Source organism: Lichenostomus cassidix, unplaced genomic scaffold (assembly GCF_008360975.1).
Source record: "Lichenostomus cassidix isolate B80296 unplaced genomic scaffold, HeHo_3.0 HiC_scaffold_33, whole genome shotgun sequence".
NCBI classification, from domain to species: Eukaryota; Metazoa; Chordata; class Aves; order Passeriformes; family Meliphagidae; genus Lichenostomus; species Lichenostomus cassidix.
In genome coordinates this window covers 863,967-886,830 of record NW_028147632.1, presented here as the reverse complement: position 1 = coordinate 886,830, position 22,864 = coordinate 863,967, and the positions used below count along the sequence as shown (strand labels likewise).

General features: G+C 53.3%; 5 protein-coding genes and 1 pseudogene across 8 annotated transcripts in view; 4 read left to right on the top strand and 2 right to left on the bottom strand.

Moving 5' to 3' along the window:
• LOC146421329 (uncharacterized) lies at nt 1-21,088 on the top strand. Its single transcript, XM_085047435.1, has 2 exons — nt 1-89; nt 19,581-21,088. The coding sequence occupies exons 1-2, from the start codon at nt 81-83 to the stop codon at nt 20,784-20,786; spliced, it is 1,215 nt and encodes a 404-aa protein (XP_084903561.1). The 5' UTR covers nt 1-80; the 3' UTR covers nt 20,787-21,088.
• The window catches only part of LOC146421323 (uncharacterized), a 101,489-nt gene that overhangs the window by 28,406 nt on the left and 50,219 nt on the right, over nt 1-22,864 (top strand).
• Nucleotides 1-22,864, top strand: part of LOC146421325 (uncharacterized) — a 155,209-nt pseudogene that overhangs the window by 104,571 nt on the left and 27,774 nt on the right. The window lies entirely within an intron of this gene.
• Nucleotides 1-22,864, bottom strand: part of LOC146421326 (class II histocompatibility antigen, B-L beta chain-like) — a 53,728-nt gene that overhangs the window by 5,607 nt on the left and 25,257 nt on the right. The window lies entirely within an intron of this gene.
• Nucleotides 1-22,864, top strand: part of LOC146421328 (uncharacterized) — a 238,099-nt gene that overhangs the window by 213,574 nt on the left and 1,661 nt on the right. The gene's annotated exons all lie outside the window — the stretch shown is intronic.
• Nucleotides 13,061-22,864, bottom strand: part of LOC146421327 (uncharacterized) — a 28,212-nt gene continuing 18,408 nt past the window's right edge. The window contains exons 1-2 of one of the 3 annotated variants that reach the window (XM_085047430.1): nt 15,281-15,423; nt 13,061-14,567 (exon numbers count right to left, since the gene is read on the bottom strand). In XM_085047430.1, the coding sequence (XP_084903556.1) occupies nt 13,293-14,567; nt 15,281-15,289 (1,284 nt within the window). In that variant the 5' untranslated portion in view covers nt 15,290-15,423 and the 3' untranslated portion in view covers nt 13,061-13,292. Of the gene's footprint in view, nt 14,568-15,280; nt 15,424-22,864 lie in introns of those variants that run through there. The other 2 variants (XM_085047432.1, XM_085047433.1) reach the window with 2 other exon arrangements.

The window sequence follows — 22,864 nt, the reverse complement described above, 5'->3', positions numbered from 1 at the left end:
TGGAGAGAGGAAGAGGAGGAGCAGCAGAAGCAGCGCGGAGCTCTTTGTCTGTCGCGGCCCCGGGAGCATCGGCGCCCCGCATGCCGCAGGTGAGGGGAATGAGGAAGTCGCCCCAAATGTCTCGGGGGTCCCCGAGCGGCGTTTGTTCTCGGCGGGTGTTTGGAGCTCGCAGCTTCCGGGATTGAGCCCCAAATCTCGTTTAGGGTCGCTGGGAGGGTTTGATTGTGCGGAGGGAAAGTTTGGATGTGGTGGAAGGCCAAAGCTGAGGCGCCAACGGTGCTTTGGGGGATATTTTGGGTGTTGCAGGGAGCCATGGTCTGGTGGCGGAGTTGGAGGGGGACATGGGGCATGGGGTCCCCCCGGGAGAGCGGTGGAGGGGAAGGGCGGGAGCCCCAGAGTGGGGTGAGCGGAAAGGGGCGATGGCGGAGCTGGGGGAGCCCCGGCAGGCTGGAGAGGGGGGAGCGTGGATAAGGGGGAAGCCTGGGATCCCTGGAAGCGCGGAGCAGAGAATGAGGGGAGAAGGGACCCCTGGGACCCCCAAACCCCCGGATCATCCCTTAGCGGGACCCTGGAGAATAGGGAAGCCCGGGAGGCACGGGAGCCCCATGAGTGCAGGGAAGGGAGACCATGAGGAGGCCAAAGTGAAAAGAGCTGAGAGGGGGGAATGCTGGGAGGGTTTTGAGCTGAATGGTGCTGTTTTGGGGTTTTTATGGACACAAAACCCCTGGGAGACTTGCAGAGCTGGAGGTGGGCAGGAGGAACCCCCAGGGCAAGGTGCTGAGTCCTTGTATTTCCCCCAAAGCAGGATTTGTCATTGCCAAGGTGTGGCCGGATGGAGGAGGAGGAAAAGGCTCTGAGAGAGAAAATGCTGCACGAGGAGGAGCTGCAAACGCAGCCCAGGGAGCCGCGAGGAGGAAAGAGCCTTGCTGTGCAGGGACGGAAGCCGGAGATGCAGCCGGAGCTCGGAGCTGGGAGAGAAGCCTGAGGGCAGAGAGAATCCCCACAAATGTGGGGAATGTTGGAAAAGCTTCAGGTGGAGATGTCAGCTGATCAAGCAGCAGAGGATCCACACTGGGGAAAAGCCCTATTACTGTGGTGAATGTGGGAAGAGCTTTAGGTGGAAATCTGGGCTCATTGTTCACCAGATGACCCACACAGGGGAAAAGCCTTATGATTGTGGGAAGTGTGGGAAGAGCTTCAGCCGGATGTCACACCTGATGCAGCACCAGGTGATCCACACTGGGGAAAAGCCCTACGATTGCACGGAATGTGGGAAGAGCTTCAGCCAGAGCTCCAGCCTGATCCAGCACAAGAAGGTCCACACTGGGGAGAGGCCCTATGAGTGTCCCAAGTGTAGGAAGAGGTTTCAGACCAGCTCCAATCTCCTCCTCCATGAGCGCATTCACACCCAGGAGAGGCCCTTCTGCTGCCCTGACTGTGGGAAGGGCTTCAAGCAAAACTCCACCCTCATCAGGCACCGGCGCATCCACACTGGAGAAAAGCCCTATGAGTGTGGGAAGTGTGGGAAGAGCTTCTCACAGATCTCTAACTTGACTCAGCACCAACGGAAGCACCCGTGAGGGAAGCCCTGCGAGTGTCCCGAGTGCAGGAAGAGCTTCATTGCTGCTCCAACTCCATCCCCTGTGGGAAGACCTGCAGTGGATGATCCCCAGTGATCCCCGTTGAGTTAGGGGAAGGTGTTTTAAATGGTCAAATTTTACTTCTTCTCCTGCTCTAAGCTTTTTAACAATAAATTCATATCACCACTTCTAAGTCTCTTTTGTGCACAAAGGTGTTTGATGAGGGATCTCTTAGCCAGGTCCTTCTATCAACTCAGGAAGCCTTGGTTCAATTTTCTCTCCCCATGGCGGCTGTGCAGGGCAGTGAGAGAGCAGCTCTGCTGGGGGTGCCTGGCATGGGGCCAGCGTCACCCCACTGCAATGTGCCATGGCTTCGTGTGGCCCTGTGCTCTGGAGCCAGCGCTGCTGTTGCTTTTTCCTTCCTGATGATTTTCTCTTTCGCATGAAAGGCTTGTGAAGTGTTCCCGCTGTCCCTGGCGTCCCCTGGGCACCGGCAGCCGCGTCCCTTGGCCTGCTCCCCCTGGGCCGTTGCAGGGCGGCTGGCAGAGGCTGGGAGCTGCCGTGGGGGCCGTGGGGCTGCCCCGGGGGCTGCGTGCCGAGGCGGGGCCGGGAGGTGCGGAGAACTTGGTCGCTATTTGCAGAGCAATGGCGCCTTGGGCCCGGGCCCGTTGCAGGGCTGTTCCTCATGTGCGGCTTTGGCCTCGGCCAGCCCGGGGGGCACTGAGAGCGCGGGGCTTGGGCTGTGCGCTGTGCAGAGCCCGCGCCTCGCTGCCCTTGGCTGGCTGTGCTGTCACTCGGAATTGTCGCAGCGCAATTGCTGCTCGGTGCCAGCGAGCGGGGACAAGGCCGGTGCTGGTGTCGCCTCCAGGCAGGCAGGGCTTTAGTGGGGCGCCACGGTGGGAGCGTGTGTGCGGACGAACCTGCTTGGCCCCACAGCGCTTTGATTTCCCTCAAAAAGGGAAAACTGCTTCAAACCCTTTTTCCTGAGTGGAGGAGGGAAGAAATTTCTGGCAGGAAATTGCCCAAATCGTTGTTCCCCTGCTTGGGAAGGAGAAACCAAAGCAAACTGAGGTTGATGCCCCAGCAGCAGAGCCTCTCTCCTGGCCCAGCTGAAGCCCTCACTGGCTGCTCAAGGCTGGTTGGGCAGACTGGGAGCACAGGGAAGAGGCCCCAGCTCGGCACAGAGCCCCTGGGGCAGCCCCACAGCCCTCATGGCAGCTCCAAGGCTCTGCCAGCCACCATGGAACGGGACAGGGGGAGCAGGGCAAGGGATGTGGCTGTCAGCGCCAAGGGGACATGAGGGACAGCGGAGGGAAAGCACAAGAGTTTAATGCAAATGTAACAGAATAATGCAGTAAGCAAGAAAAACAGCATCACTGGTACTGTAAATACTGATTGGGGTCACACAAGGCCATTTCACAGAAGCCTTTGAGGTGGAAGGGACCTACAAGGATTGAGTCCAGCTCTTAGGTAATGGCCCGTGTGGGGTCAAATCACAACCCTGGCACTAATTTGCACACTACCCCAACCAGTGTCACATTCATAAGGCAGAAAATGTTTCTTGTCTCTATGCACAGGGTTCTACAAATGCCTATATACAGAGTTAAGGTTGCAGTGGTGCATCCCCTCCTCCTTCTCAAGCTGCACTGTGATCTGGAGGTGTTTGGTGGGCCTCGGCCTTGATGAACAGTACCTGGGCTCAGCTCCTCTTGAGCTTATCTGAACCACTGTCTGCTCCCAGGAACTGCTGCTGTCTAACGACCTCCTGCTCTTTTTTGGTTTTTGTCTGGTTTTTGGTTTTTTTAACAGTCTTGGAAATTTTGTTTTTGCCTGAATGGCACACTTTCAAAGAAAGTGCTGACCCAATCTGTGGCCAGGCTGAAACGTTTTTATGACAAAAACCCATCCCTTGGGCCCTATAAACAGCAGCCCTGAGTGAGACCCTTGGAGCTCTGCTGGGCTGCAGCAGCTGCAACAGCAACTTCCCTGTGCTGGGGCCTCTCTGAGCCAGGAACTCTTCCATTTGCTGCACTTGGGGGATCCCCGAATGCAGCATACTCCCCATCTGGAGTATTGCAGTACCTTTGAGGGGAATTTTTCACAGGTACCTTGCACTGACTCTTTCTGTCTGTGTGCACACACGTGTGCCTGTGCTCTGGCAAATGGGGGAGAAATGCTGCTCTCTTGGGTGTTTAAGTACCTGAGATAGCTAAGTTAGGCCTGTAAGTAAGTTTAAGTTATAAGCTCAGTTAAATGCTGTTAAACGTTATTCCATTGCTAAGTTTAGTTGAAGCACCGTTAAGTTTGAGTGCTGTTAAGTTTTTAGGCCGAATCCCTTTTTATCTTTGCCCTCACTGTCCGTTTGTCACATGCACCTAAACATACTCACACACACATGGATAGTTCTCGGTTCATTTCTGTTTTGATTGACTGGATGGTTTTTGTTGTTGCTTTTTTTCCTTGGTGTGCCTTAACTGTCCTGTAAGCAGTAGAATGACTCTTGCCAAAGAATTTTGTCATGCTGTCATTTAATATTAAATCTGGTTGTTGCTGATACCCTCACTGGTGATTTTTTCAGCAATCTCAAATACTCATTGTTAACACATATCTATCCCCATAATCAGATTTCCCTAGGGCACCGGAGGCGCCCCGAGGGCTCTCGGCCGTTCCGTGTCACTGAAGGAGCCACAGCGAGAGACGGGCGGGGCGCGGCCCGGAGGGATCCCCTCCAGCTGCGCGACGAGCGGCGACCCAGCGGGAGCGCGCCGGGACAGAGAGGAGGCGGCAGCCGGAGCCGGGGAAGAGGCTTCGGGCAGCGGAGACGAGCGGGGTGTTCCCAACCAGCCCCTCTCAGCCCTCGGGCACCGCGCTGGCGCCGCCGAGCACTTTTCAACCCCAGCCGCCCCCACAGGCCCCGCAGGTTGTGCTGCCGGAGCCCAGAAACCCCGGGAAATCACTCCCACGCACTAAAAAATCTTTTCAGAGCAGAGAGGGGCGCGGGGCGTGCTTATGAACTCCCCTCCCTTCCGTGCCTCCCGGGCACCGCCGGGCATTAGCGCAGCTCCCGGGGCTGTGTCCCGGCACCGGCTGCTGCCACAGCGCACGGGGTTGCCGCACTTGGGTATTAAACCCGACAGATCTGAGGAGCAGGGACAGCCCTAGAAACCAGGACTTTGCCCTCGGGAGCTTGGAGCTGCACGCGGGTGATAAAGGATCCCCTGCACACACCGATGTCCCCAACAGAGGCTCTGCTCCCCCCAAGAACTGGGCTGTGTTTGGGAGAGGTCGCATGGCTGCGATGGGGTCTGGAGTGAGACAGCCACATGTTGGGATGAAGAGGATGGGGGACCCCGTTATTGAGGGGGTTTTTGGGGAACCCTCCAGTCCCGAGGGATGTGTTACTGGGAGGAAGGACACATCTGGCTCTGACACTGGAGTGGGGTCCCACAGGGAAGGATATGGGGAGCCCATATTGGGGAAGATGCTGCTGCTTTCCGCCAATTTTGGGGTCTTATAAAGAGCTTTGGGGGATTTCCCAGTCATTTTAGGGGGCGGATGTGACCCCTCTTTTTAGGAGGATGCTTTCCACCAGTTTGGGAGGTTATAAATGGCTTGTGGTGGACCAACTTTCGTGGGTTCTGGTGCTGCCCAAGCTCCGCACTGGTCCGGACTGGTGCTCCCCGTGCCGCGCGGGGCGGGGCCGCTTTGGGGACCCCCCAGGGCAGAGCGCGGCTGCTTTGGGGCTATCGGCACCTGCCCGGCACTGGCCATGGGGCGTGTAGTGGCAGCTGGGGCCGTACTGGTGGCACGGGTGGTGCTGGGAGCTCACCTGTCTGGGGGCAAGCAGGACTCGGGTGAACGTGGGGGTCTGACGGGTGTGGTGGGGACGATGGGAAAATATTGAGAGAGGTGGGGAAAAGGAGGAAGAGAGCAGAAAATCGGAGCTGGAATGCCCAGACTAGCAGTCCAGCCCACGGCTCTCCAGCCTGACTCCCCCCAGCAAGTGGCTCACAGAACTCTTCACCCTTCCCCCAAATTCCTATGGAATCCCCAATCCATCTGTGCATTCCCCCCTCCAAGATCTCCAGGCTCCTGAGGTGAAATCAAAGGGGTCCAAGTCCCCAGCTAGAGTGACCACAAACCTGAAGTTTTTATCTCCACCCATCCATTTTCCCTATTTTCCCCTTCCCGTGCTCCCCCACAGCGGGTGGGAGCAGCCAAGAGCCCAGCGCTGCCCATCCCGACCGGCCCCAGCTCCATCCCTGCTCCTCCTGCGGGATGTGATGGGCTGGGGGGGAAGGGGGTCCGGGGGTGGGCGCTGCTCACGGGGGGAGGAGGAGCAGGGATGGAGCAGGAGGGAGGAAAGAGGAGAAGGAGGAAGAGGAGGAATATCGGGAGGAAGGGGAGGGAGAGAGGCGGAGCGGGAGCAGGAAGAGGAGGAGGAAGAGGAGGCACCACGTGCATCCATCGCTCCTTGTATCTGCAGCCTCTCCGCCCCGGGAGACTCGCCCCCCCGCATCCCGCAGGTAACCGGGGAGGGGGAGCTCGCCCCAAATGCCTTGGGCGGTGCCTGGGAGTATTTTTTGGGGGGTCCCGCTGGCGGTTTCCGGCAGAGCCCCGGCCGTGGGCAGGCGGATGCGGGGTCTCCCCCGAGTGTGGGTTAGTCTCCCTGGGTCAGGCTCCGGTACCACGTGGCGATCGCCCCGGTGCCGGCGGGGGACGAAGGGGACACCAGTTTTGGGGACCCCCCGGGGATAGCCGGGTTTGGGGGAAGCCCGGGAGTGGGGAGAGCGGAGTGGGGCGATCCCGGAGCTGGGGGATCCCCGGCAGCCTGAAGGGAGGGGGAGGATGGAGAGCGGGGGAACCAGGGACCCCTTGAACACCAGAGTGGGGAGCCCAGAAAGAGGGAGACCCCTAGAATTTCCGGTACCCGCAACAGCCCGGAGAAGGCGGGAACCCCGGATAGTGGGGACCCCAAAACACGAGGGACCTCCAGAAGCCCAGAGAAGGGAACAGCCAGGAGCCCAAAGTGTAGAAAAAAGTTCAAAGTACCTCCTTTTCCTTGAAGTATGGTTATAATTGTGAGAACACCAACAAAAGAAATTTTTCTAATTGCATTCATTTTACCTGGGTAAATTTTAATTTCAGTTCATTATTGTTAAAAGCCACATTCCAAGGGGTCTCTGGAGCCTTCTTCACTCGAGTATGATGAATCCAGGCGTTCTGTTCTTTGATTTTGACCACAGTGAAAATGGTAAGGAGTCCTTAAAATGGTCTTTCCCACTGTGGCTCCAAAGTTTTCTCTGTAAGAGATTTAACATAAACATAATCTCCAGGTTGAATGTTGTGTACTGGGCTGTCTAGGCCCCGACTCTGAGTTCCAGCCACACGCTTTTCAATTTTCCTGAATTGCTTACTCAAGGCCACCATATAGGCGGTCAGTGTTTCCTCCCCAGCTTGGGTGGATAGTCCTTTCTGTACTCCGTATGGTCTCCCATAGAGCATCTCAAAAGGACTTCATTTTTCTTTACTTCTGGGTTTAGTTCAGATTTGTAATAATGCAAGTGGAAGAGATTGGGGCCAGGGTAAATTGGCTTCTTGCCCCAATCTCACAATTTGCTGTTTGATTAGGTGGTTCATTTTCTCCACCTGACCACTGGACTGTGGGTGGTATGGGGTGTGAAGCTCCCAGTCTATGCCTAAATGATGGCTAATTTGTGGTACCACCTTTGAGATGAAATGTGGTCCTCTATCTGAGGACATTGTGGCTGGAACTCCGAAGTGTGGTATTATTTCTTGTAACAATACCTTGGTTACCTCCTGGGCTTTGACAGTTCTAGTGGGAAAGGCTTCTGGCCATCCTGAAAAGGTATGTGTTAATACCAACAAGTACCAATACCCCCCTTTTCTGGGGAGTTCTGAAAAATCAATTTGCCACTGCTGTCCAGGCCCATTCCCTTTCCCAATTCGGCCAATTTTGGTTTGGGGATATTTTTAGGGCTAGTCTGGAGGTAAAGGTCACACTGTTGGGTTACCTTTGCGATGGTAGCATATAAATTTCTGGTAATAATTCTTTCAGTTAAATATTTGTGTAGGGCATCTATTCCCAGTGTGTGTCTTTTGGTGTTCTGTTCTTACTAGTGCCCACACTAAATGAGAGGGAATGAGCAACCTCCCCTGTGCAGTAATTAATAGCCCAACCCTCTTCATTATATGACCCATTCTGATCTTCAACTAGTTTTCTGTCCTCTTTGTTATAGGTTGGCTTACCTTCTAGGGAGATTTGGTGGTCTGGAATTAAAGCCCCTTCAGCTGTCACCTCACCTTTCGCTGCTTCTTTTGCCTCTCTGTCCACCAGGTCATTTCCTTCTTCCAATTCCGAGCTCACTTTCTGGTGTGCCTTAATGTGCATGATTGCTACTTTTTCGGGTAGCTGGACTGCTTCCAACAGGCAGTTTATAATGTTTTTTCCTTGTGAGTTCAACAGTCCCCTTTCCTTCCAAATGGCTTCGTGTGCATGTACAATTCCAAATACACACTTTAGGTCTGTAGAAATGTTTATATTTTTTCCTTTTGCTATTTCCAAAGAACAGGTTAAAGCAATTATTTCAGCTTTCTGGGCAGAAGTGTTTATTCGTAGGGGTCCAGATTCTATTACCTTTTTGCTGGTGGTGACTGCATACCCTGCATGTTGCTTTCCACTGATGACATAGCTGCTCCCATCAGTAAACCAGGTCTCTGCATCATCCAAAGGTGTATCCTTCAGATCTGGACAACTGGAATACGTGGCTTCAATAGTTTCCAGGCAGTCGTGGTGCACCTGCTCCCCATTGTTTCCACTGAGGAATGAAGCTGGGTTGACAATGTTAGTGACCACTATTTCCACATCATCCTGCTCCACCATGATGAGTTGGTATGTCAGGAACCTCTGTGGGGAAAGCCACTGTCCGCCTTTCACTTCCAGCACTGCAGACACTGTATGGGACACTAGCACAGTCATTTTCTGGCCCAAGGCAAACTTGCGTGCCTCTTGGATGTTTAGCACAACTGTTTAGCCCTGAGGCACCCCAGCCACCCTTTGGCTGCTGCATCTAGTTGCTTAGACAGATAAGCAACTGCCTGTCGATATGGGCCCAGGTCTTGTGCTAGTATTCCCAGGGCAATCCCCTGCTTCTCATGAGAAAAGAGAAAAAATGGTTTCCTCACATCTGGAAGTCCCAAAGCTGGAGCTGACATCAGGGCATTCTTCAGTTGTTTGAAGGCTCTCGTGGCCTCTTTCGTCCACTGAAGATCTCGGCTTTCCGTTTTGATGAGCTCATACAAAGGTTTTACAAGGACCCCATGACTAAGGATCCAATGCCTGCACCATCCCGTCATCCCCAGGAAAGTCCGTAGCTCCTTTACAGTTTGGGGTTTCGGGGTTTGGCAAATGGCCTCTTTCCGGTCTTGTCCCAAAGTTCACTGCCCAGCACTGATTTCATAGCCCAAATAAATTACTTTTGGTTTTACTACTTGAGCTTTTTTCTTGGACACCCTGTTCCCTTGGAGCACCAGGAAATTTAGTAAACTTACTGTCCAGAGTACACAGGCTTCTTCTGTCCCAGTAGCTATTAAGATGTCATCAACGTATTGCAATAGCTTCCCTTCTTCGGAGGGGGCTTCCCAGGATTCCAGGTCTTTTGATAGCTGATTCCTGAATAGGGTGGGACTGTTCTTAAATCCTTGAGGCAACACCGTCCAAGTGAGCTGAGTTTTGCATCCACTTTTGGGATTTTCCCATTCGAATGCAAATATTTTCTGGCTAGCTTCATGGAGAGGGAGGCAAAAGAAGGCATCTTTCAAATCTGAAACAGTGAACCAGGTTAGTTCAGGTGTTAGCTCAGTTAGTAGCATGTGGGGATTTGACACCACAGAATAGAGGTCCTCAGTTATTTTGTTTACTGCCCTTAAATCTTGTACCACCCGATATGACCCATCAGGTTTACGGACTAGTAAAATGGGGATGTTGAAATCAGATTTGCACTCTCTCAATAGCCCTAGCTGTAAAAAGTTTTCAATCACTGGGCTAATTCCTTCCTTGTCTTCTTTTTTAAGGGGATATTGTTTAACTCTAACTGGTTGTTTCCCTTCTTTCAACTTAATTTGTATCAGAGGTGCATTTTTAGCTCTTCCAGGTACGTTTGTTGCCCATACCGCAGGGAAGACTTGATTAATAATTTCTTCACTAATTTCTCCCTCAGCCTCTGTGGTTGTTAGCATTAAACTTAGTATTTCAACATATTGTTGATCATTTACCTCCAGAGTAATTTCCCCATCTTTAAATGAAATGGTTGCTTGTAACTGTTCCAACAGATCTCTGACCAAAAGGGCTTTTGGACATCTGGGCATGTACAAAACTTGTGAATACCCCATTGCTTTCCCAGCGTATAGTTTAAAGGTTTGCAAAAATATGCTTTTCAGATTGGCCAGTTGCCCCTTGAACCATGATATAATCATTCCCCACTGGCATTAAAGTTTTATTTAAAACCTAGTATGTTGCCCCCATGTCCACCAGAAATTCTATTTCTTTTTCTTTTTCCCCTAGCTTCATTATAACCTGTGGATCTGCTAGGGTGGAGTCCTCCAGTCTTCTTCAATCTTCTTTCATGTGTGCGATGACTCCTTCTCAGCCTCAGCTCTTTGCTGGTTGTTTTATTTTCTTTTTTAAAAAAACATCATTAACTGTAATAGTGTGTTATATTCTAAAACCCATGTGGAAGCCATCTAATTCTGTCATCTAGCCCGCACAAAGGCCACTACTGAGTTTAAAATTTGATAAGAGTTCTTTTATCTTCTGTACCTCCACTCCCTGCAATTTCCTTCCAATGTGCTAAAACACAGCCAAGTGGAGTTGTTTTAGGAACTTCTTTGCTTTGCCCAGTTCCCATCTTATCTAATTTCTTCTCTCGGTTTTATCTCTCTTCCAGGCAAACCTCTTTTCATACTGTCTTACTGATTTTTCCCAATTTTCCTCCTGCACTGACCAGGTTTCAGGAACTAAATTACTCTTTCCACACACTAAAACAATAACAGCTGCTTCTGACCACTCTGTCACAATAGTAAGCACGTCTCTTTCGTTAAGATCTCCGCTTTTTATTTCAGCTATCTTATATCGAGCTTGAATTTCAGAATCCTCACACGCTGGACACCACTTTGATCTCAAACAAAAAATGCAATACCACTTTTTGTGACATGCAGCACACTCACACAATGCCCAAACCTTACAGTAATTATTTTTACATTCAAAACAGAAAGTTATTTTTGGCATGAAACAAGCATCTCATTTATTTCACTCAAAGCCAAGCTGCTATAAGAGAGAGACAAAAAAAATAAAAATCAAGATTAATTACAGAGGGGGAGGAAGGAGAAAGAAAAAAAAAAACCCCACTCTTTATATGCTTCTATTTTCACTAAGTAAATTAACTCAGTATTCCCAACATTTTTCTAAAATTACGCTGCTAAAAAGGAACTTGGTGTTTTTGTCCACACAAAACTTTATAATGCTCCAACTTATTCTCTCTACAACCTGCCCAGTTGTTTTCTGACAGGTCGATAAAAAATAGTATCTCTTAACTCCGCAAGCCTGCAAACCTGACACCGTGTTAAAACCTACTAATCATACTGTGGCACAGCTGCTGTGCTACATCCACATAAAGCCAAAGGTCTGGGGCTATGCTCTTTTGATGTAGCCACCGGAAAAAACACCAGTGTCTTTAACTGGCTACGGTATAAAGTTTTCCTTTATTCACTTACCACTACAATTTCAAACAACTGCATACACTCACTCACCTAACACAACAATAAACACTTAATACAGCACAACACTTTTTGCGACCACAACAACAAATTACAACAAAAATTCAAAAAACCCACACTCATATACCAAAGCTCATAATTCACAACCATACACAAATATTCATTCCTATTACACCACTTGCCTCACACTTCATCAACCTATTTCTCACTTGCTCATGCAGACTAATCTGCAGCCCACACACATACACACCACCAGTGTTAACAACACTTCAAACTAGCTCTCTTTCAAACTAGTTTCCGTAGGGACCCACTCGATCCCCCCTGCCAGCTAAGGATGATGAATTACTTCGCCGATTCCCGTTCCCCTAGCCAGCCCTAGCCGGTCACTTGCAAGCTCACCACTCAGGGACGACGCTGCGCACAGGACATCTCTCTGTGTCTTACCAGCAGCCCTAGCCAGGCATACATGAAATACAGGCTTCCCTATACCCAAAACACATACCGTTTCTCCGCTGTAGCAGGTGGTCGTTTTTTGCCCCCGCAGTGAGCGGCCGAGTAGCGGAGGTCCTCCAGGAGAATTCCCGGGACGCGCCTAGGATGTCAGCCCCTCAGTCGATCCTGCAGCCAGGCAAACCTTGTCCATTTTGGGTGCCAAATGAAGCACAGAATTGACTCCACAACTCAGATAGTTATGAAGTAGGCATGTGTTTATTCCAGCTGGGGTGCATGGGGCATAGCCCCTCCAAAGGCATGTGCACCTCAGAAGCACTTAACTTGCTTTTTATTAGGTTACATATGCATAAAGTTAGACAAAGCCCCTATACATATCCATTACCTATCCCCGCTTCATATTATAATGAGTTCAAAGTTCATTTAAATATGATCGCGCAGGCACAGTGTCTCAGATTAATTGTGGGCAAGGATCCCAAATGATTGATGACAGCGTAATCGATAGTCTTCCACCCTTGGTTCTTAGTCCAAGTCCAAGCCTGAGAACCCACCTGGACAAGTTCGGGGTCCAAGGGCGGGATGCTCGGTTACGCTCAGCAGTTTTTCTCAATTATTTTGCTCTCTTCTATCTATCCTCCCCGATACCAGGTAGCCACAAAATCATTAAGCAAATAATGAATTGTATCCAGCAGGCGAATCTTAGTAAATCATAATCCAATCTCTGGCCGTCTAAATAAGTTCAAAAGTTATTATTATTATTATCCAGCTTCTAGTTCTTTTAAATTAATAATTTCTATTTTACCCAAAATCATCCCAGCCCCGCCTCGGCACGCAGCCCCCGGAGCAGCCCCACGGCCCCCACGGCAGCTCCCAGCCTCTGCCAGCCGCCCTGCAACAGCCCAGGGGGAGCAGGCCAAGGGACACGGCTGCCGGCGCCCAGGGGACGCCAGGGACAGCGGGGACACTTCACAAGCCTTTCATGCAAAAGAGAAAATCATCAGGAAGGAAAAAGCAACAGCAGCGCTGGCTCCAGAGCACAGGGCCACACGAGGCCATGGCACATTGCAGTGGGGTGACGCTGGCCCCAGGCCAGGCACCCAGCAGAGCTGCTCTCTCACTGCCCTGCACAGCCACCGTGGGGAGAGAAAATTGAACCAAGGCTTCCTGAGTTGATAGAAGGACCTGGCTAAGAGATCCCTCATCCAACACCTTTGTGCACAAAACAGGCTCGGAACTGGCGACGTGAATTGAATTTATTGCTAAGAAACTCAGAACAGGAGAAGAAGTAAACTTTAACCATTTAAAACACCTTCCACCCACCCCACAGGGATCACCTGGAATGGGGGTCACCAGGATTCTGCCCAATGGGGATAACTGGGGATCATCCACTGCAGATCTTCCCACAGGGGATGGAGTTGGAGCAGCAATGAAGCTCTTCCTGCACGCGGGACAATCGTAGGGCTTCCCTCACTGGTGCTTCTGTTGGTGCTGAGTCAAGTGAGATTTTGTATAGAAGCTCTTCCCACACTCGGGACACTCATAGGGCTTTTCCCCAGTGTGGATGCGCCGGTGGGTGATGAGGTGGGTGTTTCGCTTGAAGCCCTTCCCACAGTCAGGGCAGCGGAAGGGCCTCTCCTGGGTGTGAATGCGCTCATGGATGAGGAGATCAGAGCTGGTCTGAAACCTCTTCCCACAAGTGGGACACTCATAGGGTCTCTCCCCGGTGTGGATCTTCTTCTGCTGCATCAGGTTGGAGCTCTGGCTGAAGCTCTTCCCACATTCCGCGCAATCATAGGGCTTTTCCACAGCGTGGATCACCTGGTGCTGCATCAGGTTAGACATCCGGCTGAAGCTTTTCCCACACTTCCCACAATTGAAGGGCTTTTCCCCTGTGTGGATGCGCCGGTGCCTGAGGAGGGTGGAGTTTTGCTTGAAGCCCTTCCCACACTCAGGGCAGCGGAAGGGCCTCTTCTCGGTGTGAATGCGCTCATGGTGGAGGAGACTGGAGCTGGTCTGAAAACTCTTCCCACACTTGGGACACTCATGGGGCCTCTCCCCGGTGTGGATCTTCTTGTGCTTAATCAGGGAGGAGTTGTGGCTGAAGCTCTTCCCACATTCCCTGCACTGATAAGGTTTTTCGCCTGTGTGAATCCTGCGGTGCACAATGAGATCAGTTTTCAATCCAAAGCTCTTCCCACACTTGGGACACTCATAGGGCTTTTCCCCAGTGTGGATGCGCCGGTGGGTGATGAGGTTGGAGTTTTGCTTGAAGCCCTTCCCACAGTCAGGGCAGCGGAAGGGCCTCTCCTGGGTGTGAATGCGCTCATGGAGGAGGAGATTGGAGCTGGTCTGAAACCTCTTCCCACACTTGGGACACTCATAGGGCCTCTCCCCAGTGTGGATCTTCTTGTGCTGCATCAGGTTGGAGCTCTGGCTGAAGCTTTTCCCACATTCTGCGCAATCGTAGGGCTTTTCCCCAGTGTGGACCACCTGGTGCTGCCTCAGGTTGGACATCTCGCTGAAGCTCTTCCCACACTTCCCACACTCATAAGGCTTTTCCCCAGTGTGGATCCTCTGGTGCCTGATCAGCTGAGATCTCCGCCTGAAGCTTTTCCCACATTCCCCACACTTGTGGGGCTTCTCTCTGCCCTCAGGCTTCTCCCCCAGCTCCGAGCTCCGGCTGCATCTCAGGGCCTTTTCCTCCTCCTCCATCCGCCCACGCCTTGCCAATGACAAATCCTGCTTTGGGGGAAAAACAAGGGCTCAGCGCCTTGCCCTGGGGGTTCCTCCTGCCCAGCTCCAGCTCTGCAAGTCTCCCAGGGTTTTGTCTCCATAAAAACCCCAAACCACCACCATTCACCTCAAAACCCTCCCAGGATTTCCCCATCTCTGCTCTTTTCACTTTGGCCTCCTCAGGGTCTCCCTTCCCTGCACTCATGGGGCTCCCGTGGCTCCAAGGCTTCACTATTTTCCAGGGTCCCGCTTAGGGATGATCCGGGGGGGTTGGGGGTCCCAGGGGTCCCTTCTCCCCTCATTCTCTGCTCCACGCTTCCAGGGATCCCAGGCTTCCCCCTTATCCACGCTCCCCTCTCTCCAGCCTGCCGGGGCTCCCCCAGCTCCGCCATCGCCCCTCTCCGCTCACCCCACTCCGGGGCTCCCGCCCTTCCCCTCCACCGCTCTCCCGGGGGGACCCCATGCCCCATGTCCCCCTCCCACCCCGACACCGCGCCATGGCCACCTGCAGACCCCAAAATATCCCCCAAAGCCCCACTGGCGCCTCAGCTTCGGCCTTCCGCCACATTCAAACATTCCCCCCGCACAATCAAACCCTCCCAGTGACCCTTCACGAGATTTGGGGCTCAATCCCGGAAGCTGCGAGCTCCAAACACCCGCCCAGAAAAAACGCCGCTCGAGGACCCCCGAGACATTTGGGGCGACTTCCTCCTCCCCCTCACCTGCGCCATGCGGGGCGCCGATGCTCCCGGGGCCGCGGCAGACAAAGAGCTCCGCGCTGCTTCTGCTGCTCCTCCTCTTCCTCTCTCCAACCTCTTCCTGTTCCTCCTCTTCCTCTCTCCACCTTCATCCTCCCGCGGCTCCTCCTGCTCGGATCTCCGGTCTTTCTCCCGCTCCTTCCTCATCCCTCCTCCTCCTCCTCCATCCCTTCTCCTCCTCCCCCCAAGCCCAGCGCCCACCCTTCCCCCCCTTTTCCCCACGCCGTCGCATCCCGCGGGAGGAGCCGGGATGGAGCCGGGGCAGGTCGGGCTGGGGCAGCGCTGGGCTCCGGGCCAGGCCTGGGCGCCTCCCACGCGCCCCCTCCCCAAATTGGCCTGGCGGGAAGCGCTGGGGGCGAGGAGGGGGGCGCAGGTGGGGTTGGGGTGGGGAGCGCTGGGCGCTGCGGGTCTGCCTGGGAACTGGAGAGTCATCAGCGCCGCGAGCTCGGATTGGATCATAGTCGCTCAGCGCCTTCTCCCATTGGCTCATTTTCGCGGGGCTATTTTTTGGGGCTGTTTTTCTGAGGGTTTTGGAGGTTCTGGGGGGCTCAGGGGGTCTCTGCGCCTTTTTTGGGGTTTGCTGGGTGCCGTGTCGGGGTTCAGCTGCCTCCCAAGGCCCCCAGAGCCGGGTGACACTTGGGGACACACGGGGGTCCACATTCCCGATCCATCCCCGGGTCAGGTCTGCCCCCCAGTCACAGCCCCACCGCGGGGTCCCCCCCAAGTCCCTCCCCAGTGCCCCCCAAGAAACGCGACCGGAGCCAAATGGGAAGCTTTATTGGGAGCACTGGGAGCAGCCGGGCGGGGTCAGAGTGACAGCAGGGCTGGGGGGACACACGACCCCCCAAGCCCAGCGCCCACCCTTTCCCCCCTTTTCCCCACAGCGAACCTAAAAAAGGCGCTGAAACACCCCTTAGCCCCACAGAACCTGCAAACCCCATAGAAAAACAGCCCCGAAAAATAGCCCTGCGAAAATGAGCCAATGGGAGAAGGTGCTGAGCGATTCTGATCAACTGCCTCGGGGAGTTCGTTGGCCTCTGCTGCACCATGCGAATAAACATCTTCCATGGACACAATGCACAGACCCTCCTCGCCTCCTTTATCTTCGCCGGTTGTGGAAGCAGACGAACCAGAGTTAGCCTTATGGCTCCCTGGCCGGTGAGAGCGCAGTGTCTGCCCTGGGACAGAGGGTTTGGAGCTCTGAGGTGCTGAACCGGTCTGGGTAGAGACACTCTAGGGTAAGGTCTGCTATAACATCCTGTAAACTGCAACAGATAAATAGTTCCCACCATTGTGGGGAATCTAATTCTATTATCCCTAATTTTACTGCATCTTTTAAAATATTCTGAGCAATGCAATGTTCTTCATTTACACATTCTCTACATAATCCTTTTGGTGGGTAGCCTCCTCTGCAATGGTAATACCACTTCTCCATATAGTAATGACAAATTATACAAATAAAGGTATGCATACAAAGACAATAATAAAGACAAGTGGCAATAAATATACAAACAGAGGAATAACAAGATATTATACAAAAGGAATAACAAGGGCACTCATCCTCTAAACAGGACATCTTGGCGACTCTTGATGTCAATTCTCCCTCTGCAGTTGTAACTTCAGCTCTCTAGGAACGCAGGGAACCATCTAGTTTTTAGTTTGAATTGCTCCTTTTACTCGGAATACACGTGTCCATCCTTTTCTGCTGTTTGAATCGCCGTCTCTGTGGTTCAAGAACTAGAAAAAGTCTTTTACAACATGGGGTTAGAGATGTTTCTTTTCATGTTTTTTGTCAACACTTTGTCACCTGGTTTTATTTCAGGTATCGCAAATTCCAGAGGAATGCTTTGAGTTAGTAGCCCCTTTTTGATATTCAACAGAGCCAAAGGAAGGCACTTGACCATAACCTTTCAGTAAGATGAGCTTTTATGGTACTATTCATTCTTTCACCCTGCCCGAGTTCTGTGGATGCTGTGGGGTGTGGTAGTCCCACCGTGTCTCTAAGGCTTTATTATTCTGGATGTAAAATGCATGCCCTGATCGAAGTCTGTAGTATTTATTAAACCAAAGCGTGGAATGATACCTTCTAAAAGATGGTTATTCACTGTCTGAGCCATTGCTTGGGTAGCTGGGAATGTTTTTACTCAGTGGGTGAGCTGCTCCACTATTACAAGCAGACACTTATTCTCTGGCTTTTGATAGCTCAGTGAAATCTACTGGTATTTTTTTTTTTACAATAATTTTTATAACTTCTTTTCATAAAAATTTCACTTTAACAACTGTTCTTAATAATTAAAATTGATTTACAAGTTCATAAAATTTTAATAAAATATATAAAAGTTCATAAAACCAATTAAACTAAATTGATCAAAATTTACTAAGTCAAATCAAATCCAATAAAATTTTCTAAACTTAATCAAAAATGGAATCAAATTTGCTAAATTGGACCAAATCCAATTAAAATCAATCAAAATTTAACTGCCATGAAACCGATTAAAAATTATGTATACTTAATTAAAATAATAAAATAAATTAAAATTTAATCTTATAAGGACATTTCTGACTTTGAAAATTTTCGTTTCTAGGTTGTGAGATCAACTCTAAAATTTTTTTTTATCATTCCTGTTTGCTAAAGGCTGCTAGCTAAAAAGAAGTGTGTGCCTACTGTTGTTTTGATTTTTTCTTAAATATGTTTTCACAGAGGCGTAAATAGCACCTCTAATTGACCCAAACCTGGCCAGCAGCATGTCCATCACTTTCAGAACCATCAGAGATTGACTCTGCTGGACTTGATGAAAAACAACCAAAACTTTCACTCAGAACACACACAGAAGACATCTTTGTGCCACTCCCCACCCCTCAGACACTTCCTATGGCTTACTACACCAGCTACTGAGGGGTTTAAATTTCACTTAGATGCTAAAGATACCTTGCTGATATTCTGGGCCACTCAAAACCACTGCAGTCCCCAAGTGTCACCCCGCTCTGGGGGCATTGGGAGGCAGCTGAACCCCGACACGGCATACAGCGAACCCCAAAAAAAGCGCCGAGACCCCCTGAGCCCCCCAGAACCTCCAAAACCCTCAGAAAAACAGCCCCGCGAAAATAGCCTCGCGAAAATGAGCCAATGGGAGAAGGCGCTGAGCGATTCTGATCCAATCCGAGCTCGCGGCGCTGATGACTCTCCAGTTCCCAGGCAGACCCGCAGCGCCCAGCGCTCCCCACCCCAACCCCACCTGCGCCCCCCCCTCGCCCCCAGCGCTTCCCGCCAGGCCAATTTGGGGAGGGGGCGCGTGGGAGGCGCCCAGGCCTGGCCCGGAGCCCAGCGCTGCCCCAGCCCGACCTGCCCCGGCTCCATCCCGGCTCCTCCCGCGGGATGCGACGGCGTGGGGAAAAGGGGGGGAAGGGTGGGCGCTGGGCTTGGGGGAAGGAGGAGAAGGGATGGAGGAGGAGGAGGAGGGATGAGGAAGGAGCGGCAGAAAGGCCGGAGATCCGAGCGGGAGGAAGCGGGAGGAGGAAGGAGGAGGAGCCGCGGGAGGATGAAGGTGGAGAGAGGAAGAGGAGGAACAGGAAGAGGTTGGAGAGAGGAACAGGAAGAGGAGGAGCAGCAGGAGAAGCGCTGAGCTCTTTGTCTGTCGCGGTCCCGGGAGCATCGGCGCTCCGCATCTCGCAGGTGAGGGGGAGGAGAAAGTCGCCCCAAATGTCTCGGGGGTCCCCGAGCGGCGTTTGTTCTCGGCGGGTGTTTGGAGCTCGCAGCTTCCGGGATTTTTTTATTCAACAATATTGTATTAATTAGCTGAAGGAGGAGAAGGTGGTGGGATTTTGTAGAAGGAAGGGGAGGAGGAGAAGTGAGAGGAAGAAGAGTGTGAGGAAGAGTAGGGATAGAGGAGGAGCAGCAGGTAGAGGAGGCAGCCCAAGGTTCCAGCACTCTCTGTATCTGCAGCCCCCCACAAAAGAGCAGGTGACTGGGGAGGGGGTTCCAGGATTTTCCTGGAGCCTAAATTTTGGAGTTTGTGAGGTTTGTTGGGGTGAATGTTCATGCTTTGGGGTTTTTTGGGCGTGATTCTTCATATTTTGGGGGGACTTTTGGCTGAATCTTGATGTTTTTGGAGTTTAGGGTCTGTGTCTTATGTTTGTGGGATATTTGGGAATCTTGTTGGTTAGTGGTTTTTGCAGCCTCAAATCTCCTGGAGACTTGCAGAGCTGGAGCTGGGCAGGAGGAATCCCCAGGGCAAGGCCCTCAGCCCTTGTTTTTCCCCCAAAGCAGGATTTGTCATTGCCAAGGCATGGCCGGATGGAGGAGGAGGAAAAGGCCCGGAGATGCAGCCGGAGCTCGGAGCTGGGGGAGAAGCCTGAGGGCAGAGAGAAGCCCCACAAGTGTGGGGAATGTGGGAAAAGCTTCAGATGGAGATCTCACCTGATCCGGCACCAGTGGATCCACACTGGGGAAAAGCCCTACGACTGTGGGGAATGTGGAAAAAGCTTCAGGCAGAGATGTGAGCTGATCCGGCACCAGATGATCCACACTGGGGAAAAGCCCTATGATTGTGGGAAGTGTGGGAAGAGCTTCAGCCAGATGTCACACCTGATGCGGCATCAGGTGATCCACACTGGGGAAAAGCCCTACGATTGCCAGGAATGTGGGAAAAGCTTCGGAGACAATTCCTCTCTGAGTAAGCACAAGAAGATCCACACCGGGGAGAGGCCCTATGAGTGTCCAGAGTGTGGGAAGAGGTTTAAGACCAGCTCTCATCTCCTCGTCCATGAGCGCATTCACACCCAGGAGAGGCCCTTCCACTGCCCTGACTGCGGGAAGGGCTTCAAGCAAAACTCCACCCTCATCAGGCACCGGCGCATCCACACTGGGGAAAAGCCCTACGAGTGTGGGAAGTGTGGGAGGAGCTTCACGCTGATGTCCACCCTGATCCGGCACCAGAGGATCCACGCTGGGGAAAATGCCCACAAGTGTGGGGAATGTAGGAAGAGCTTTAGATCAAAAATTGAGCTCATCATGCACCAGAGGATCCACACTGGGGAAAAGCCCTATGAGTGTGGGAAGTGTGGGAAAAGCTTCAGGCTGATGTCCATCCTGATGCAGCACCAGGTGATCCACACTGGGGAAAAGCCTTATGATTGCGTGGAATGTGGGAAGAGCTTCAGTCGGAGCTGCACCCTGATCCAGCACAAGAGGATCCACACGGGGGAGAGGCCCTATGAGTGTCCCAAGTGTGGGAAGAGGTTTCAGACCAGCTCCCATCTCCTCCGCCATGAGCGCATTCACACCCAGGAGAGGCCCTTCCGCTGCCCTGACTGCGGGAAGGGCTTCAAGCAAAACTCCCACCTCATCAGGCACCAAATGATCCACACTGGGGAAAAGCCCTACAAGTGTGGGAAGTGTGGGAAGAGCTTCAGCCAGATGTCACACCTGATGCGGCACCAAGTGATTCACACTGGGGAAAAAGCCCTATGAGTGTCCGAGTGTGGGAAGAGCTTTTCCAGGAGCTCTCACTTGACTCAGCACCAACAGAGGCCACACTGAGGGAAGCCCTGCGAGTGTCCTGAGTGCAGGAAGAGCTTCCTTGCTGCTCCAACTCCATCCCCTCTGGGAAGATCTGCAATGGATGATCCCTAGTGATCCCTGCTGGGCAGAATCCTGGTGATGCCCATTCCAGGTGATCCCCGTCGGGTGGGGGGAATGTTTTTTAAATGGTCAAATTTTACTTCTTCTCTTGCTCTGAGTTTGTTAGCAATAAATTCTATTCACGTTGCTAATTGGGAGCATGTTTTTTGCACAAAGGTATTTGATGAGGGATCTCTTAGCCAGGTCCTTCTATCAACTCAGGAAGCCTTGGTTCAATTTTCTCTCCCCATGGTGGCTGTGCAGGGCAGTGAGAGAGCAGCTCTGCTGGGGGTGCCTGGCATGGGGCCAGCGTCACCCCACTGCAATGTGCCATGGCCTCGTGTGGCCCTGTGCTCTGGAGCCAGCGCTGCTGTTGCTTTTTCCTTCCTGATGATTTTCTCTTTTGCATGAAAGGCTTGTGAAGTGCCCCCGCTGTCCCTGGCGTCCCCTGGGCGCCGGCAGCCGCGTCCCTTGGCCTGCTCCCCCTGGGCCGTTGCAGGGCGGCTGGCGGAGGCTGGGAGCTGCCGTGGGGGCCGTGGGGCTGCCCCGGGGGCTGCGTGCCGAGGCGGGGCCGGGAGGTGCGGAGAACTTGGTCGCTATTTGCAGAGCAATGGCGCCTTGGGCCCGGGCCCGTTGCAGGGCTGTTCCTCATGTGCGGCTTTGGCCTCGGCCAGCCCGGGGGGCACTGAGAGCGCGGGGCTTGGGCTGTGCGCTGTGCAGAGTCCGCGCCTCGCTGCCCTTGGCTGGCTGTGCTGTCACTCGGAATTGTCACTCGCAATTGCTGCTCGGTGCCAGCGAGCGGGGAAAAGGCCGGCACCGGTGTCGCCCGCAGGCAGGCAGGCAGGCAGGGCTTTAGTGGGGCAGCAGCGGCGTCATGGTGGGAGCGTGTGTGCGGCCCGGGAGCGGCGGCGGAGCTCGGAGAGGCTGTCCCAGTGCAGGTGGGAGCCGCGCTGTCTTGTGCCGGGGCTCGGAGCTCGCTGCGGGCGGATGGAGGGGGCGGCAGGGGGGCTGTGGCGGCTTCGTTCTCCCGTCTCCCTCCCTCCCTCCCTGGCTGTGGCGCCGTGTTGCCGTTGGCCTGAGGCCGCTGAGGGAGCGGCTGCCCGCGGTCTCCTTGCCGCTGCTGCCTCGGCAGGAGGCGGTGCCGGAGCAGCGCTGGCTCGTCCCGTTTGCTGTGGGTAGCACAGAGGTGGCTGCGCTGTCTCCGGGTCGCTGCGCTTGGGTCACCGCCTAGCTCCGCCGCCTCACGGCCCTCCAGCACCTGCCCCTCCCGAGACCCTCACTGACCCTCCAGCAATGGCGGTACAGGGGGCGGCACCAAGGGCGGTGCTTGTCCTCTCTCTGACGAATCACCGCGCGAGAACTAGAAGTGACAGCGTATTCAGCCAATGGGAGTGAGGTGGAAGAGCTCTGCCCACGCACAGAATCGCCCCAGTCGCTCCAGGCACAATCCCGGGGTTGTGGCAGAAATTCTCTTTTCGGCTCCTCAGCCCTGCAATGTCCCAGCCCGGGCAGGAGGACAAAGAATCGCTGCTTCCCTCAACCGCCGGGAGCTCGGTGTGACCTGGAGCTGCAGATCCAGCTCGGTGTGAGCTGTGGGTGAGGCCGGGATGGAGCAGGGACTCCCCTGCAGCCCCGGCAGGAGCCCAGGCCGGAGCAGGGGATGCCTGAGAGAGACCCTGAGCCATGGGAAGCTCCTGCAGAGCCGTGGAAGTGGCTGCTGGCGGGACTTGTGGGGGATCCCTGCTGGAGCAGCCTGTTCCTGAGGCATTGTGTGCTGTCGAGGGACACCAGGGTGAGGAGGACAGTGTCATAGCGGTTTTCGCCTCCCGCCGGTTCAGAGCAGCAGCGGTTCCTTGGCCTCCAGCACGGCCCGAGACATTCCAGGCCTTTCTCTCCTCCGACATTTTAAAAAAGCCTAAGGGGAGATT